General features: G+C 41.7%; 2 protein-coding genes across 5 annotated transcripts in view; one reads left to right on the top strand and one right to left on the bottom strand.

Moving 5' to 3' along the window:
* The window catches only part of LOC139381988 (sideroflexin 4), a 16,485-nt gene extending 10,187 nt beyond the window's left edge, over positions 1-6,298 (top strand). The window contains exons 8-14 of one of the 2 annotated variants that reach the window (XM_071125894.1): positions 1,223-1,285; positions 1,394-1,462; positions 1,779-1,869; positions 3,604-3,719; positions 3,808-3,893; positions 4,155-4,272; positions 4,362-6,298. In XM_071125894.1, coding sequence (XP_070981995.1) covers positions 1,223-1,285; positions 1,394-1,462; positions 1,779-1,869; positions 3,604-3,719; positions 3,808-3,893; positions 4,155-4,272; positions 4,362-4,439 — 621 coding nt within the window. In that variant the 3' untranslated portion in view covers positions 4,440-6,298. The remainder of the gene's footprint in view (positions 1-1,222; positions 1,286-1,393; positions 1,463-1,778; positions 1,870-3,603; positions 3,720-3,807; positions 3,894-4,154; positions 4,273-4,361) is intronic. The other variant, XM_071125895.1, reaches the window with a different exon arrangement.
* Positions 4,621-19,091, bottom strand: LOC139381986 (DENN domain-containing protein 10-like). 3 transcript variants are annotated; one of them, XM_071125891.1, is made up of 10 exons: positions 18,968-19,091; positions 12,098-12,166; positions 11,665-11,861; positions 11,480-11,559; positions 11,234-11,382; positions 10,991-11,102; positions 8,824-8,924; positions 8,334-8,441; positions 8,076-8,170; positions 4,621-7,857 (listed from the first exon to the last, which is right to left on the bottom strand). In XM_071125891.1, the coding sequence occupies exons 2-10, from the start codon at positions 12,147-12,149 to the stop codon at positions 7,690-7,692; spliced, it is 1,062 nt and encodes a 353-aa protein (XP_070981992.1). In that variant the 5' UTR covers positions 12,150-12,166; positions 18,968-19,091; the 3' UTR covers positions 4,621-7,689. The 3 variants fall into 3 exon arrangements, with proteins under 3 accessions (XP_070981992.1, XP_070981993.1, XP_070981994.1); XM_071125892.1 differs by lacking the exon at positions 18,968-19,091 and adding an exon at positions 18,784-18,927; XM_071125893.1 differs by lacking the exon at positions 18,968-19,091 and adding an exon at positions 14,863-14,931.

Below are 19,091 nucleotides of genomic sequence, written 5' to 3'. Positions count from 1 at the left end.
CTCTGGGTATATTGACTTCAAAACAAAACCTAGGAGGCTTATGGTTCTTACCCCCTTTCATAGACTTACACAGTAATTATGACAAGTTCCGGAGGACGTCCTCCAATCTATCAGTGCTCTTGCAGCATGAACTTACATTTTGTCCACAATCAAAGGAACAGAGAATGAATGTAGTACTGAAAGCTACAGCTAGCTGGCACTGTAGTGCATAAAATGTGGTGAGTAGTTGACTCAAAGAGAGAAAGACAATAGTTGAACAGCTGCAAGATTCAAGACTTCTTGCTTGGCATCTAAAATTATTGTACAGAATTCTTGCCACCAACAAAATGTTGAATATTTGGGGCGTACAATCATCGCAGCACTGCAGATTTTGTTGTGAGGATACAGAATCAATAGACCATTTGTTTTGGTATTGCCCTCAGCCTGTTTCTGGTTTCAGGTTCAGGAATGGTTGATTGATCTAAAATTGACCCTAGAAATAGTACTGTTGGGAAATTTGGAGAGACCAGGCCAGTCTTAGTAAAAGTATTTATACACATACACACACTCTCATTCTCGGATGGTTGAGGGGCAGCTCTTGGGGAACTGTGGGGGGTGGTCTTAGAGGGCTGGTGGCCTGGCGGTCGGAAACTTGTGGCGGTGGCTGATGGGTCGCTGGTTCGGGTCCCCGTTTTTTGACCTTGTGGGAGATCTGTCAACGTGCCCTTGACCAGGATGTTGACCTTGGTTGCTTCTGTGGGTCGCTCTGGATGGGAGTCTGTTAGATGACTGCTGATTCTTTTGAAAAATGTTTCTTAAATGGAAGCAAACGGAGCAAAACGTAATTTGTCTGAATTTGTCTGATAGAAACTGGTTTGCAACTGTTGGACTAATGATTACACCCTAGATCAGCTAGATGCAGGCAAGAGTGTGCAAGGCAGTTTTGAATGTGTCACTGTCTGTCACCTTGATTATTCAAATGTTTCTCTCAACCTGTGCACCTACGTTGTAAACTTTCATTCATAGGCTAGGTTGTTGCAAGCTCATGATAGGTATGAGTAGTAGCCTAAACCTATCAACGTTATGTTGAACTGGGTAAATGGAATATGATTGACAGTCATTCAATATGCTGTAATAGAAAAAGGCCATGCTCATAAAAAAAATTGTCCTCCCTCATCTTAAACGTCACTGACCGCTACTGCCTGGTACTCAATATTGTTCACTAAGAAAAATATTTCTGTAGTTTTTGCTTCAGAGTTACAGCGCTGGATTCAATCATGCAAACAGAAACGCATCTTCTGACAAGGTAAATAGTAAAGAAATTACCTTATTTTTGCCCAATTATGTCATCCCACACTGTGATCTGTTATCTACTTTTTCTTTTTATATTCGTATCATGTCTTTTCTCCATCAGGGCATTAAGACCTCTTTGAAGCAGGGTCTGTTGATTGTCGGATCAGTTGCATATGCAACATGTGCAGGGGTGAGTATCACTAATGGGGAAAAATGTTATGTATTTGGTTAATGACATACTTGTAGATTGGGGCGGCAGGTAGCCTAGTGGCTAGAGCGTTGGGCCAGTAACCGAAAGGTTGCTAGATCGAATACCTGAGTTGACAAGGTGAAAATCTGTCGTTCTTCCCCTGAACAAGGCAGTTAACCCACTGTTCCTAGGCTGTCATTGTAAATAATAATTTGTTCTTAACTGACTTGCCTAGTTAAATTTTAAAAAGATGATGGCTGTCAGAGCATGTTTGATCATCAAGATGACACCAGGTTTGACTTTACCTGTGTTTCAGGCAATTCCTCAAATAGTCATACAGCGACTTAGCATGAGCAGCCCAGCTGTCCAGATGTTTTTTAGGTCCGTATTACCAATACCCCTCTCAGGTAAGTGCTAAGGATTTGAAAAACTATTTCTCATTTGAAAAGTGCACTGAAAGTAAGTGATCTGAGTGCACCTTAGCCACGCTCAAGGTCCTAAACGATATCATAACCGCCATCGATACGAGACAATACTGTGCAGCCGTATTCATCGACCTGGCCAAGCTTTTCAACTCTGTCAATCACCACATTCTTATCGGCAGACTCAACAGCCTTTGTTTCTCAATGGTTTCTCAAATGACTGCCTCGCCTGTTTCACCAACTACTTCTCAGGCAGAGTTCAGTGGGTCAAATCGGAGGGACCTCTGTCAGTCTCTATGGGGTGCCACAGGATTCAATTTTCGGGCTGACTCTCTTCTCTGTATACATCAATGATGTCGCTCTTGCTGCTGGTGATTCTCTGATCCACCTCTACGCAGACGACACCATTCTGTATACTTTTGGCCCTTCTTTGGATACTGTGTTAACTAACCTCCAGACGAGCTTCAATGAGCTTCCGTGGCCTCCAACTGCTCTTAAATGCAAGTTAAACTAAATGCATGCTCTTCAACCGATCGCTGCCCGCCCCGTCCAGCATCACTACTCTGGACGGTTCTGACTTAGAATTTGTGGACAACTACAAATACCTAGGTGTCTGGTCAGATTGTGAACTCTCCTTCCATACACACATTAAGAATCTCCAATCCAAAATTCAATCTAGAATCGGCTTCCTATTTCGCAACAAAGCATCCTTCACTCATAAAACTGACTATCCTACCGATCCCTGACTTTGGCGATGTCATTTACAAAAATAGCCTCCAACACTCACAGTGCCAGCCGTTTTGTCACCAAAGCCCCATATACTACCCATCACTGCGACCTATATGCTCTCGTTGGCTGGCCTTCGCTTCATGTTCGTTGCCAAACCCACTGGCTCCGGGTCATCTACAAGTCTTTGCTAGGTAAAGCACCGCCTTATCTCAGCTCACTGGTCACCATAGCAGCACCTACATGTAGCACGTGCCCCAGCAGGTATATTTCACTGGTCACCCCCAAAGCCTATTGCTCCTTTTGGCTGCCTTTCCTTCCAGTTCTCTGCTGCCAACGACTGGAACGAATTGCAAAAATCACTGAAGCTGGAGACCCATATCTCCCCCTCTAACTTTAAGCACCAGCTGTCAGAGCAGCTCACAGATCACTGCCCCTGTACATAGCTCATCCAACTACCTCATCCCCATTATGTTATTTATTTCTTTGCTCCTATGCACCCCAGTATCTCTACTTGCACATTCATCTTCTGCACATCTATCACTCTGGTGTTTAATTGCTAAACTGTCATTATTTTGCCACTATGGCCTATTTATTCCCTTACCTCATTTGCACACACTGTATATAGACTTTTCTATTGTTATTGACTGTATGTTTGTTTATTCCATGTGTCACACTGCTTTGCTTTATCTTGCCCAGGTCAGTTGTAAATGAGAACTTGTTCTCAACTGGCCTACCTGGTTAAATAAAGGTGAAATTTAAAAAAAATCTGGGACATCAGGGTACTGTTACAAAGAATGATCACAATCCCAATTTTAGATGAACGTTGTTACCATTTCTATCCGGAATCAGTGCCCCAGTGTAACTCTGTGTCTTATGAACAAAGTCCTTGTTGATAGATTTATTGATCAAAGGGTGTTTGTTTCTGAAGCCCTTATCCACATTATGGATAGGGTGGTGTTCCTTTTCTCAGTTCTGTGCTTTATCCCATAGCCTCCCTGGCCTATTTCAATGTGGTCATTGTCAGAAGTGAGGAGTCTGAGAATGGAATCCAGGTGTTTGATTCCAATGGGAATTCTGTTGGAATCTCTCAGGCAGCTGGAGCAAAGGTGAGCGGGAAAAAGTTTGAAGTAAAATAAAAAGGCATCAGCAGGCTCTTTTTTTAATATAATGATCGCTGCCATGTTTCCTGGTTAGGCTGTGAGGGAGACTGCTCTCTCCAGGGCTGCTCTGTTAGGCACTACAGCTGCTGTTCCTAATCTTCTTATTTTCCTCTTGCAAAAGTAAGTCACTCGTCTTGTGCTGGGGCTGCATTTCCATTATGCATTTGCATTATGACCTATTCAAGTCTTTGAGTATATAAGGTTAGCTAATCTGTTTTATAAATAGTTGGTGACACAGCTTTGCTAATATTGCCTTTGATATGACTAATACAATATGTGCTTTAATCCAGCAAACATTCAGCTTGAAATCAGAAAAATTATGAAGATTTCTTTACCTAAAGCTATGAACAAATTGACCCCATCTTTTTTCTGTCATTTCAGGGCAAGGTTTCTGCAAAGGAGCCCCCTGCTGGTGGCTCCTATACGTCACATTAGCACTGCGATCGTCCTGGGCCTGATGATCCCAGTGTCCTTCAGTCTCTATCCACAGCTTGGAACGGTAGGACTTACGTTAATACTGTATTTACTGTGCGCTTTCCAAAACCCAAACATACTGCAACTCAACATTTTATTCTCTCTGCTTTACAGATCAAAAAGGAAAAGCTGGAAAAAGAATTAGAGACTGCAGCGGTAAGTGGTGAACTATTCTACCACAGGGGCCTCTGAGGCACCAGCAAACAAGCTCTGCAGACTGCAGTATGGGAGCAGGAGGACCAAATCCGTGTGACTTCACTGACTGGGCAGCACGAGAAGTAACCTTTACGGCCACGGGATGCAGTGTTGCTTCATACACTAGGATGATGAATTCAGTCATAATGAATTAAATTGATAAAGGACAGAGTCCATGTTTCGATCCAGTTGAATTTAATAGCTGCAACTTGTAAGTGGATGTAAATTAACAATGCACTTCCTCGTACAGCTGTTCACCTTTCAAGTTTAGTGATTTGGTTTACAAGTTTGATCTTACAAAAGCAAATCATATTACTCCATTATTTTAGTTAAATTGACATGTACATTTTCATTTTTTAAAGTGTGGATTTTGTTGACAGCACAGATACTTACTTACATGTATTTTTAGAACAAATAGGATATTCCAGAAATTTCAAATAGATTAGTTGAATCTCCTAACACCTAGATGAGGACATGCGTAGTGCATGCAACGTTAGTGTCTCATTGAATCTATTCAGGCACAAAGATGAGCCTTTGAGAACAAGGGCAGAATTGCCCAAGAAGTGAAACAATAAATTACATTGTTTTCAAAATATCAATGTCATATTACAGTAACAAATAGGTATGCAACATCATTTGACATAATGGTCATATACAAAACCAAAGAAATTGCTCCAGTAACTAACAATAGCGGACAGCTTTCCAGGGAGGACACATATCCGTTATGCCTCCACCCTTTGCAATTGGTCTCCTGCTTATCAAACTGAGGACACAAGGTTAGAAAAATGATATCTGTTCTCCCTCTCATCTGAGCAACACCCAAACATGAGAGATTCCTTATATTGCATTACCCAAAGATATTAGTTCCATTTTGGCACTTTATTAATTAATAAGAATCGACAACACGTTAAGATAAATGATTTTAAAATTACAAACTGCATATATCTCATTTGCCATGCATCTCTTATTTTAATTCTGAAATCTAAGAGGATAAATCATGTTTCTTGAGACCTCAAGTCTTAAAATAAACTATTGGATTCCTGAACTATGTAATGCTAGGGCTACGTGATTTATTAGACCGTTTAAGACACAGCAGTGCTTATATTCCCAGCCAATACATTCTGCACCTGGGGAACAAGACAACCATGTTCTCAATTGTTCATATAACAGTAAGACAAAGTAACTACAACCAAACACGTACCTCGTCAGTGTTCAATGGATTAGCCCTATTTCACATATTGCCCATAGCACCAATATTTTAGGTATGTGTCATTGTATTATTGTGAAGACAATACTTTACAATAAAGAAAATGTTTATCAATAATTTTTTCAGACTTTTAGTATTGTTAAGAGTCAGGAATGCAATGGTGTGTGATACATTACACCTGAGTGTTTCCCATTCACCTTAACCATTAAAATGCCACTGTGGTTTCAACTTCCACAATATGCATCAATATGTGGACAAAATGTATGAAACTTGGCCACGCATCAAACTAAGCTGCCATACAACAACTGAATTTGATGAAATTGACATCAAACAGCTATAGCAGGTAGCTACAGCACATTATACTAGTTGTGACGTATAAAAGTACATTTTTGCATTTTGGCTACTGTTGTCCCCACAAATCAAAACGTTGAATGCAAGTGCACGGTTCTTTCTTACTGCAACATAGTGCAATTGGAAAGTATTCAGACCCCTTGACTTTTTCCGTGTTTTATGTTACAGCCTTATTCTAAAAATTGTTAAATGTTCCTCAGTCTACACACAATACCCCATAAAGACAAAGCCAAAACATATATTTTTTTAAATGTTTGCAAATGTATATGTAATAAAAAGCAGAAATACCTTGTGTAAATAAGTATTCAGACCCTTTGCTATGAGACTCGGCATTGAGCTCAAGTGCATCCTGTTGTTTCCATTGATCATCCTTGAGATGTTTCTACAAATTGATTGGAGTCCATCTGTGGTAAATTCAATTGATTGGACATGATTTGGTAAGGCACACACCTGTCTATAAGGTACCACATTTGACAGTGCATGTCAGAGAATAAACCAAGGCATGAGGTCAAAAGAATTGTCCATAGAGCCCCCAAGACCGAATTTTGTTGAGGCACAGATCTGGGGGAAGGGTACCAAAGAATGTCTGCAGAATTGAAGGTCCCCAAGATCACAGTGGCCTCAATCATTCTTAAAGGGAAGACGTTTGGAACCATCAAGACTCTTCCTAGTGCTGTCCGCCCGGCCAAACTGAGCAATCAGGGGAGAAGGGCATTGGTCAGGGAGATGACCAAGAACCCGATGGTCACTCAGGGAGCTCCAGAGTGGAGATGGGAGAACCTTCCAGAAGGACCACCAGCTCTTCAGCACTCCACCAACCTTTATGGTAGAGTCGCCAGATGGAAGCCACCTGAGTAAAAGGCACATGACAGCCTACTTGGAGTTTCCCAAAAGGCACCTACAGTCTCTCAAGCCATGAAAAACAAGATTCTCTGGTCTGATGAAACCAAGATTGAACTCTTTCGCCTGAATGCAAAGCGTTGCGTCTGGAGGAAACCTGGTACCATCCCTACGGTGAAGCATGGTGGTGGCAGTATCATGCTGTGGCGATGTTTTTCTGAGGCAGGGACGGTGAGACAAGTCAGGATCAAGGGAAAGATGAACGGAGAAAAGTACAGAGAGATCCTTGATGAAAACCTGATCCAGAGCGCGCAGGACCTCAGACTAGGGTGAAAGTTCACCTTTCAACAGGACAATGACCCTAAGCACACAGCCAAGCCAATGCAGAAGTGGCTTCGGGACAAGTCTCTGAATTTCCTGGAGTGGCCCAGTCAGAGCCCGGTCTTGAACCCGATTGAACATCTCTGGAGAGACCTGAAAATATCTGTGCAGTGACACTCCCCATCCAACCTGACAGAGCTTGAGAGTATCTGCAGAGAAGAATGGGAGAAACTCCCCAAATACAGGTGCCAAGCTTGTAGCGTCATACCCAAGAAGACGCAAGGCTGTAATCGCTGCTAAAGTACTGAGTAAAGGGTCAGAATACTTATGTAAATGTGATATCAGTTTTTTTTTATATATACATAAACTATTTGATACATTTTAGAATAAGGCTGTAATGTAACAAAATGTGGAAAAAGTCAAGGAGTCTGAATCCTTTCCGAATGCACTGTATGTATAATTACATAGATGAATACCCATGCTAATATTCAGAGTGACCTCACACCAGATGATGTAGGAGGTCAAGGGTCATATCTTGAGAAGCTGCTCAGCAGCTGCCAAGTGGAACAAGAAGTTTTCGGTAGCAGGCGGGAAGTGACGCTGCTTTAAGGTCTCCAGGGTGATTTTAGAGTTCTCACAGTCCTCAGCTAAGGACGCCAGGTTAGCAAGGATCTCCCTCGTCTTTATGGAAATGTCCTGGAAACAGGTTGAATTTCAGTCATCATAGCAAACAGACAGCTTTTTTTATTTTTATCGATTGTGCTAAATACTTATGTATTAAATTTCTATAACACCTCATTACATGTATAATCTCAAATTGTATAAAATGCTAAGTCTTTGAATAGACATCCCAAACATTATCTCTGAGCACAGATGGACAAATGGAAAGGATGTCATGTATGCTTTCAACTCACCTTGATAACCTGCCCATCTGTTTTATCAGCATCCTCTGCAGACTGGACAATGACGAGGCCAATGTCTTTGTGCAACTTTCCCATAGCCATGGCCTCTGGTAGTGTGGTAATGACGTTATAGTGTTTAAGAAATGGTGGATGCTTGCATTGGAATAATGAGAATAATGAGGTAACTCAGTTTTTTTTTTTAAATGTAAACATCATTCTTCACTTTGTCTTCTACACTCATAGGAAGAATATACTAATTGTGACACCCACCTTTGGCACTCTGGGATACGGTAATCTCAGTATCTGGGAGGTTTACATACACATCAAACAAGTCCGGTCTGTTGCTCACTTGTGGGTCAACAAATCCTGCCACATATCCTGCAGAGACAGTGAGCATATGGGTGAATGCAGATGGTGGGTACTAAAACTGAACACTGGGTTGAAAATCTCCAAGGAACATATTTCTTTATGAACAACATGCATGTAAATTAATTCAATGCAAGTCAATTATTGCATGAGTCTTCCTGTGTCTGTCAGTGAAGAACTGACTGTTGGGACACAATGGGTATCCGTTCAATATCTGGGTTGTGTTCATTAGGACATGCAAAGGAAAACATTTTTAAAATATTTTGCAACAGAAAATGAACATGTCCAGGAAGTCCCTCCCTTAGTCCATTTTCTTCTCTTTGGTGTTTAATGTACACACCCAAGTCTGAATCAGTTTGTTGTAATGTGGATCTAATGATCCAGACATCCTCACCAGTGCATGTCCTTAGATTCTCCAGCTCACTGTCAGTCAGGTGGACATAAGGGTGCAGAATGGACCAGTCTTTCCTGTGCCATGTCAGAGCTGGAAGAGCTCTGGGGGAGGAGAATACAATTAAATCATACATTTAATATAATTTTTATTTTATTTTTTATTTCATCTTTATTTAACCAGGTAGGCTAGTTGAGAACAAGTTCTCATTTACAACTGCGACCTGGCCAAGATAAAGCATAGCAGTGTGAACAGACAGCAACACAGAGTTACACATGGAGTAAACAATAAACAAGTCAATAACACAGTATAATTTTTTTTTACAAAAAATAAATAAAATAGTCTATATACATTGTGTGCAAAAGGCATGAGGAGGTAGGTGAATAATTACAATTTAGCAGATTAACACTGGAGTGATAAATTATCAGATGGTCATGTGCAGGTAGAGATACTGGTGTGCAAAAGAGCAGAAAAGTAAATAAATAAAAACAGTATGGGGATGAGGTAGGTAAATTGGGTGGGCTATTTACCGATGGACTATGTACAGCTGCAGCGATCGGTCAGCTGCTCATCTGATAGCAGATGTTTAAAGTTGGTGAGGGAGGTAAAAGTCTCCATCTTCAACGATTTTTGCAATTTGTTCCAGTCACAGGCAGCAGAGAACTGGAAGGAAAGGCGGCCAAATGAGGTGTTGGCTTTAGGGATGGAGGAAGGCATGGCCAGCCGTTGAGAAATGCTTGTTGAAGTTTTCGATTATCATGGATTTATCGGTGGTGACCGTGTTACCTAGCCTCAGTGCAGTGGGCAGCTGGGAGGAGGTGCTCTTGTTCTCCATGGACTTTACAGTGTCCCAGAACTTTTTGGAGTTAGAGCTACAGGATGCAAATTTCAGCTTGCGTGAATTGGTTCCTGACTTCCCTGAACAGTTGCATATCGCGGGGACTATTCGATGCTATTGCAGTCCGCCACAGAATGTTTTTGTGCTAGTAGAGGGCAGTCAGGTCTGGAGTGAACCAGGGGCTATATCTCTTCTTAGTTCTGCATTTTTTGAACGGAGCATGCTTATCTAAGATGGTGAGGAAGTTACTTTTAAAGAATGACCAGGCATCCTCAACTGACGGGATGAGGTCAATATCCTTCCAGGATACCCGGGCCAGGTCGATTAGAAAGGCCTGTTCGCAGAAGTGATTTAGAGAGCGTTTGACAGTGATTAGGGGTGGTCGTTTGACTGCGGACCCGTAGCGGATACAGGCAATGAGGCAGTGATCGCTGAGATCCTGATTGAAGACAGCGGAGGTGTATTTGGAGGGCCAGTTGGTCAGGATAACGTCTATGAGGGAGCCCTTGTTTACAGATTTAGAGTTGTACCTGGTGGGTTCCTTGATGATTTAAGTGAGATTGAGGGCATCTAGCTTAGATTGTAGGACTGCCGGGGTGTTAAGCATATCCCTAGTTTAGGTCACCTAACAGAACAAACTCTGAAGCTAGATGGGGGGCGATCAATTCACAAATGGTGTCCAGGGCACAGCTGGGAGCTGAGGGGGCTCGGTAGCAGGCAGCAACAGTGAGAGACTTATTTCTGGAGAGATTAATTTTTAAAATTAGAAGTTCGAACTGTTTGGGTATGGACCTGGAAAGTATGACATTACTTTGCAGGCTATCTCTGCAGTAGACTGAAACTCCTCCCCCTTTGGCAGTTCTATCTTGACGGAAAATGTTATAGTTGGGTATGGAAATCTCAGAATTTTTGGTGGCCTTCCTAAGCCAGGATTCAGACACAGCAAGGACATCAGGGTTGGCAGAGTGTGCTAAAGCAGTGAGTAAAACACACTTAGGGAGGAGGCTTCTGATGTTGACATGCATGAAACCAAGGCTTTTTCGATCACAGAAGTCAACAAATGAGGGTGCCTAGGGACATGCAGGGCCTGGGTTTACCTCCATATCACCCGCGGAACAGAGGAGGAGTAGAATGAGGGTGCGGCTAAAGGCTATCAAAATTATAATGTTCTTTCAGAAAATGTTATGGTTATCCACTTCGACGATGAAGTCCAATATACAATGAAGTATATTGAATATTCTAAATTACCATCGTTTTTGGCCCACCGTAATGTAACAATTATGATTGTCAAAGCTCAAACCTTGACTGCATTTTCTCATTTGCCTTAGTCACCTTGTGAACTCCAACAGTGCTTCAATCCGAGGGTGATGGACCACAATCCTCTTCTTTAGCATAAGGGCTGTGTACAGGATGATGGTCTCCATCCCAAACTGGGACACCACATCTGAAACAGTAATCACAAGATAGTCTACCTAATCCTGGAAATCAGCTTCTTTGCATGCCATTAAGAAATCTTGACAGTGTCAAGCACCTTGTATCAACAATAATTTCCTTATACTGTAATAACTGTCTTACCTTTCACTGAGCCTGCTAAGTACGCCTTCCTGACATCGTAGTCCTTGATGAGAAAGGAGCCATTCTCATCACTCTGGCAGATGCCTTTGGTGAGGACTGCAATGTAACCCTCCACCATTTTCACTGGGCTCCCATGTTTGATGTACATTCTGAATGATAAAATACACATGAAGAAATACATTTTTGGGGAAGTATAAAATAAGCAGACACTTGGCATTGGGGATGCATTAGTGCAGTATGTTGTACCTGCATAGTACTCGACTGAATGCTGCATACTTCTCAGGGTTGAAGTCCTTTGCTGTGACAACTAATGAAAAATGTGTGACCTAAAGAGAGAGAAATATGAGCAATATAATAGAACTTATAATCATTAGGCCTTCAACACCTTAAAGTTTTTTTCAATGAATGGAGAATTTCTAAACTAACTGTACCTTCTTTAGGGCGGTGGGTTCCTGTACCTCTACAGTGGATATGTAGTACCAGGTACGGCAGAACTGGCCGAACACAAAGGTGTTCAGGCCCTGGCTGTCCTGTGTGAGACAGCACTTACTGAGCAGGACCTCCCGGAGCTCAGCACTGACTGAGGGATAGCACCACACCCACAAGGTGTCTGCATTCACGTCTTTCTCTGTGTGGGGGAAGAATGGGAGTATACTATGTCATATTACTTTCACAACTCATTATTACAAATATTACCAATATATATTTAAATGTAACTGTTCAAGATTTACAGGAAGTCAAATACTTGATCACATTGATATCATGTGGTGACAGTCAAAGCCAAACAGGAGAACACTTGGCATGCATCAACCAGCAGGATAACATAATTACAACAAGGGAATGATATTCGGTGTCTTGCCTTACCAATTAATCCAATGCTTAGCATGAGCTGAGTTTTGGTGCCGCCATCTCCCATTACAATTCAGTCGTAAACTGTGGGAGTTGACAATTAGGGACTCATGATAGCTCGTCTTAGGACAAGGAAGCAACACTTTCACCAAACAAGCAGGCCGAAGTAATATTGGTTTTATATTGGATATTCGGCTTTCTCTAGTCAATAGCTATTGAACCAAGCATGCCATGACTATAAAGGTGGTACAGTATATTCTGAATCAGGTGGATGGAGAAAAATCTGAAATGTCTATAAAAAAAAAAGATGTGGATTCCTCTCCCGATTCATAATATATCGTTTTCATAGTCAAAGAAAGGTGTGGATTTTTCTCCATCCACCCGATTCAGAATATACCATCTTCATAGAGCTTCTAGTCCTAAAATCCAATAATAAGTTACCTCTGGTTCGTTCAGCCATCCATATGGGAAAAATGTATGGGGGAAGAAATGGGTTTTGGAAAAAATGCCGAAAATAAGGTTATACAGGCTTAAGGCGTCAGAATGCTTCAGTTCGGCTGGCGGTTAGCTGAAGTTCGCTACTGAACGTATGTGCTCGCATACTCCCTTAAAAGACCTTCGCTTGAAAAACAAGAAAGAAGGGGCAATAGTACAGTAGCCTCAATATAGTCAGATTTAATCTAAGATGACTCAAGAAATCTGTCAAATGTTGAAGTTTTTGCCAAAGAGATCTTAGTCGTGCAATTTTACATCTAACTAGATGCTTGATGAAGCATTTTTAAATAAAAAAAATGTGCATGGCCTCCCAAGTGGCGCAGCGTTCTAAGGCAGTGCTAGAGGCGTCACTAGAGACCGAGGTTCGATCCTGGGCTGTATCACAACCGGCCGTGATCGGGAGTCCCATAGGGTGGCACACAATTGGCCCAGCGTCATCCGGGTTAGGGGAGGGTTTGGCTGGGGGGGACTTTACTTGGCTCATCGCGCTCTAGTGACTCCTTTTGGCAGGCTGGGTGCCTGCAGACTGACCTCTGTCGTCAGTTGAACAGTGTTTCCTCCGATACATTAGTGCGGCTGGCTTCTGGGTTAAGCAGGCGGGTGTTAAGAAGTGTGGTTTGGCGGGTCATGTTTCAGAGGACGCATGACTCCACCTTCGCCTCCCGAGCCCGTTGAGGAGTTGCAGCGATGAGACAAGATCGAAATTGGGGAGAAAGAGGGTCAAATAAAATATATATATATATATATATATATATATATATATACACACATACACACACACTTTTAAAAAACGTGCATGAAAATTTGTCATCTCTCGTTGAATGACAACAAATATTTTATTGAAGAATCTCTGGTGTTGACCAATCACTGACGAAGGGGCGTAGACATTGGCTCTGAACTTCCTCTTGACTCCAGAAAAAAAGTAGTGTTACCCGAACAGCCGAAAAAACCCTCAACAAAAACCCTCAACAAAGTCCATATGGAGCTATATGGAGTCATGATCAAATTTTCAGACGGGAGGGCGGGGGATGGCCTTGTAGGCATTTTGAAAAGCTGAGTAGCAAGTGCTGCGGTCAATGTGTTGGTAAAACTTCGCAAGCGGTTTCCTCAAATTTGCTTTGCTAAAATCCCCAGCTACAATAAATACGGCCTCAGGATAAAGTTGAAGTCGGAAGTATACATACAGTGCCTTGCGAAAGTATTCGGCCCCCTTGAACTTTGCGACCTTTTGCCACATTTCAGGCTTCAAACATAAAGATATAAAACTGTATTTTTTTGTTTTAATTTTAACCATCTTCCCTGTCCCTGCTGAAGAAAAGCAGGCCCAAACCATGATGCTGCCACCACCATGTTTGACAGTGGGGATGGTGTGTTCAGCTGTGTTGCTTTTACGCCAAACATAACGTTTTGCATTGTTGCCAAAAAGTTCAATTTTGGTTTCATCTGACCAGAGCACCTTCTTCCACATGTTTGGTGTGTCTCCCAGGTGGCTTGTGGCAAACTTTAAACAACACTTTTTATGGATATCTTTAAGAAATGGCTTTCTTCTTGCCACTCTTCCATAAAGGCCAGATTTGTGCAATATACTGATTGTTGTCTTATGGACAGAGTCTCCCACCTCAGCTGTAGATCTCTGCAGTTCATCCAGAGTGATCATGGGCCTCTTGGCTGCATCTCTGATCAGTCTTCTTGTATGAGCTGAAAGTTTAGAGGGACGGCCAGGTCTTGGTAGATTTGCAGTGGTCTGATACTCCTTCCATTTCAATATTATCGCTTGCACAGTGCTCCTTGGGATGTTTAAAGCTTGGGAAATATTTTTGTATCCAAATCCGGCTTTAAACTTCTTCACAACAGTATCTCGGACCTGCCTGGTGTGTTCCTTGTTCTTCATGATGCTCTCTGCGCTTTTAACGGACCTCTGAGACTATCACAGTGCAGGTGCATTTATTCGGAGACTTGATTACACACAGGTGGATTGTATTTATCATCATTAGTCATTTAGGTAAACATTGGATCATTCAGAGATCCTCACTGAACTTCTGGAGAGAGTTTGCTGCACTGAAAGTAAAGGGGCTGAATAATTTTGCACGCCCAATTTTTCAGTTTTTGATTTGTTAAAAAAGTTTGAAATATCCAATAAATGTCGTTCCACTTCATGATTGTGTCCCACTTGTTGTTGATTCTTCACAAAAAAATACAGTTTTATATCTTTATGTTTGAAGCCTGAAATGTGGCAAAAGGTCGCAAAGTTCAAGGGGGCCGAATACTTTCGCAAGGCACTGTACACTTAGGTTGGAGCCGGGGAAGAGAAGTAGCCTGTGCCTTGCTGAAAACCTCCAGGAGGTCGTGGTACTCTGTGGGGACAGTAGAGAAATCCGAGACTTGACTCAAGCCCCGAGGAGGCTGTCTCGGGGAAGTCTGTGCTACTTTGAGGCAATGGGAATGGCAAAACGGACTCCAACCCAGGATTGAACTTGTGGTCTAATCAATAATGGGGTTGTGTTTCTTAAACCAAGAAAATCCCAAAACAACTGGAACATGGGGAGACTCAATGAGGAGCAGCTGTATTGCCTCACTGTGATTTCCTGAAACCTGTCAATTAACAGGAACAGTGCTGTGGGTAACTCTACCAATGGAGCATCAGTCCAGTGCTCTAGTATCCATGGGAACAGAGAAGTTGAGTGGGAATACCTAATTCAGAAACTAGAGTAGCATTCATAAAACTCTCATCTGCCCCAGAGTCAATGAGTACCCGAAGAGATTTAGACTGGTCTCCCCACAGCAGTATAACAAAGGAGGGAGTACGATTAATAGGATTACGAAGATTCCCAGTCTGGCTCACCAGAGTACTTTTGCCTACTATAGAGATACAGTTGAAGTCGGAAGTTTACATACACTTACATTGAATAATTAAAACCCGTTTTTCAACCACTCCACAAATGTCTTGTTAACAAACTATAGTTTTGGCAAGTCGGCTAGGACATCTACTTTGTGTATGACATAAGTAATTTTTCCAACAATTGTTTAGACAGATTATTTCACTGTATCACAATTCCAGTGGGTCAGAAGTTTACATACAATAAGTTGACTGTGCCTTTAAACAGCTTGGAACATTCCTGAAAATGTCATGGCTTTAGAAGATTCTGATAGTCTAATTGACATCATTTGAGTCAATTGGAGTTGTACCTGTGGATGTATTTCAAGGCCTACCTTCAAACTCAGTGCCTCTGCTTGACATCATGGGAAAATCAAAAGAAAATAGACAAGACCTCAGAAAAAAATTGTAGATCTACCACAAGAATGGTTCATCCTTGGGAGCAATTTCCAAACGCCTGAAGGTACCACGTTCATCTGTGCAAACAATAGTACGCAAGTATAAACACCATGGGACCACACAGCCATCATACCGCTCAGGAAGGAGATGCGTTCTGTCTCCTAGAGATGAACGTACTTTGGTGCGAAAAGTGCAAATCACTCCCAGAACAACAGCAAAGGACCTTGTGGAGATGCTGGAGGAAAAAGGTACAAAGGTATCTATATCCAAAGTAAAAGGAGTCCTATATCAACATAACCTGAAAGGCCACAAAGCAAGGAAGGAGCCACTGCTCCAAAACCGCCATAAAAAAAGCAAGACTATGGTTTGCAACTGCACATGGGGATAAAGATTGTACTTTTTGGAGAAATGTCCTCTGATTTGGTGAAACAAAAATAAAACTGTTTGGCCATAAAGACCATCGTCATGTTTGTAGGAAAAAGGGGGAGGCCGTGAAGCACGGGGGTGGCAGCATCATGTTGTGGGGGTGCTTTGCTGCAGGAGGGACTGGTGCACTTCACAAAATAGATGGCATCATGAGGGGGAAATGTATGTGGATATATTGAAGCAACAGCTCAAGACATTAGTCAGGAAGTTAAAGCTTGGTCCCAAATGGGTCTTCCAAATGTACAATGACCAAGCATACTTCCAAACTTGTGGCAAAATGGCTTAAGGACAAAGTCAAGGTATTGGAGTGGTCATCACAAAGCCCTGACCTGAATTCCATAGAAAATGTGTGGGCAGAACTGAAAAGGTGTATGCGAGCAAGGAGGCCTATAAACCTGACTCAGTTACACCAGCTCTGTCAGGAGGAATGGGCCAAAATTCACCCAACTTATTGTGAGAAGCTTGTGGAAGGCTACCTGAAATGTTTGACCCAAGTTAAACAATTTAATTGAGTGTATGTAATCTTCTGACCCACTGGGAATGTAATGAAAGAAATAAAAGCTGAAATAAATAATTCTCTCCACTATTATTCTGACATTTCACATTCTTAAAATAAAGTGGTGATCCTAACTGACCTAAGACAGGGAATTTCTACTATGATTAAATTCAGGAATTGTGAAAAACTGAGTTTAAATGTATTTGGCTAAGGTGTATGTAAACTTACGACTTCAATTGTATTTGGTTTCCAGTTTGCATAAAGTTCAGTGAAGTTCTTTGAGGGCATCTGTGTATCGGCTTGAGGGGGAATATGCACGGCTGTGACTATAACCGAAGAGAATTCTCCTGGGAGGTAATACGGTCGGCATTTGATTGTGAGGTATTCTACGTCGGGTGAACAAAAGGACAAGAGTTTCTGTATGTTATCACAATCACACCATGAGTGGTTAATCATGATACATATGCCTTTCTTCTTCCCAGAGAGTTCTTTATTCCTGTCTGTGCGATATACTGAGAACCCAGCTGGCTATAGGGACGAAGACAGTATATCCCGAGAGAGCCATGTTTTCTGTGAAACAGAGTATGTTACAATCCCTTCTCGCCCTAAGCTCGTCTACTTTATTATCCGGAAACTGAACATTAGCTAGTAATATACTCGGAAGCGGTGGATGGTGTGCGCGCCTCCTGAGTCGGACTAGGAGTCCACTCCGAATACCTCTTCTCCGCCGGCGGTGTTTTGGATCAGCCTCTGGAATCAGTTAAATTGCCCTGGGGGGTACGAACAAAGCATCCAATTCGAGAAAGTCGTAATGCAGGTGAGTTACCGCCGCTCTGATATCCGAAAGTTATTTCCGGCAGTATGTAATAACACAAAAAAACATATGGACTAATAATGTAATAAATAACACACAAAAGCAAAATACTGCAAAGTTGCTTAGGAGCTAAAAGCAGAACTGCCCTATTTTTCGGTGCCATCGTGCCAACCAGCATGGCTACCACAGAATTCTGCAGCAATACACAATCTCATCTGGTTTTCACTTAGTGGGATTATCATTTGTTTTTCAACAGGACAATGACCCAACACACCTCCAGGCTGTGTAATGGCTATTTGACCAAGTCAGAGAGTGATGGAGTGCTGCCTCAGATGACCTGGCCTCCACAATCACTCGACCTCAAACCAATTGAGATGGTTTGGGATTAGTTGGACTGCAGAGTGAAAGAAAAGCAGCCAACAAGTGCTCAGTATATGTGAAAACTCCTTCAATACTGTTGGAAAAGCATTGCAGGCGAAGCTGGTTGTGAGACTGCCAAGAATATGCAAAGGCAAAAGGGGGGCTACTTTATCGAATCTAAAATATGCGTTTAAAGACTTTTTTGGTTACTACATGATTCCATGTGTGTTATTTCATAGTTTAGATGTCTTCAATATTATTCTACAATGTATAAAACAGTATAAATAAAGAATAATCCTTGAATGAGTAGGTGTCCAAAGTTTTGACTGGGATTGTAAGTATGCCCCCAATGCAATTCTGAATTCAAATACATCCACAGTGTGATTTCAACTGATTTTTTACTTTACTTTGTCAAATTAACTAGCTAATTGTCTTTTGTTGAATTTTTATAACATTCCAACGTTGTTTAGCCTTATCTAGTCCAATTGTGTCATGTTTTCACGATTTGCATCAGTTTCAATTCGGAACCTTTATTTTGAAGGCGAACAACCTATTCCACTCTTGTCGCCCACGCTAATGTTGTTCACAACACACTGGTCTTTTCCCTCATACCGACTGATAGTCGTGGCAACCTAACAATCACTCCACCAATATGTGGAGTTGACAAACCCAGCTAAGGTTATACCTACATAAACCAGCCACAATGAATGATTAGCTACAATAACTTCGATTGTCATAACATTTGAAATGAGGAGATGTAGCTACAGTTTGCAGAATACACTTATGCGCGTAACTAACTATAGCTACAGTACTAGGAAACAAAGGTAATGAAATACCGTGTATATGGTCCAGATCTGCAATTATGATCGTGCAGAATGAGCAAATCTAGAACATTAATAAATAATTAGCTAACATTGACGCTTTCAAAAAGCAAAGTCTATCAAATTATATTCCTACTTCCTGATATTGGATCTTTTTCTACGGTTGCTTTACGAATAGAAGTAGAGATGGTAAAATTACCTTTGAAGAAAAGCCTGAAAAAGTCTGTCTTTTTTTACACTGACTTTTTTTGGAGCATAAAAAAAGAAATACACAAGCACAAATGCAGACTTTTTCGTCGTTTATGATTAATCTCTTTGGTGCC

The sequence above is a fragment of the Oncorhynchus clarkii genome, chromosome 23 (genome assembly GCF_045791955.1).
Source record: "Oncorhynchus clarkii lewisi isolate Uvic-CL-2024 chromosome 23, UVic_Ocla_1.0, whole genome shotgun sequence".
NCBI lineage: Eukaryota > Metazoa > Chordata > Actinopteri > Salmoniformes > Salmonidae > Oncorhynchus > Oncorhynchus clarkii.
Note: the sequence above shows the minus strand (reverse complement) of the source record. Positions and strands in the feature narration are given on the sequence as shown.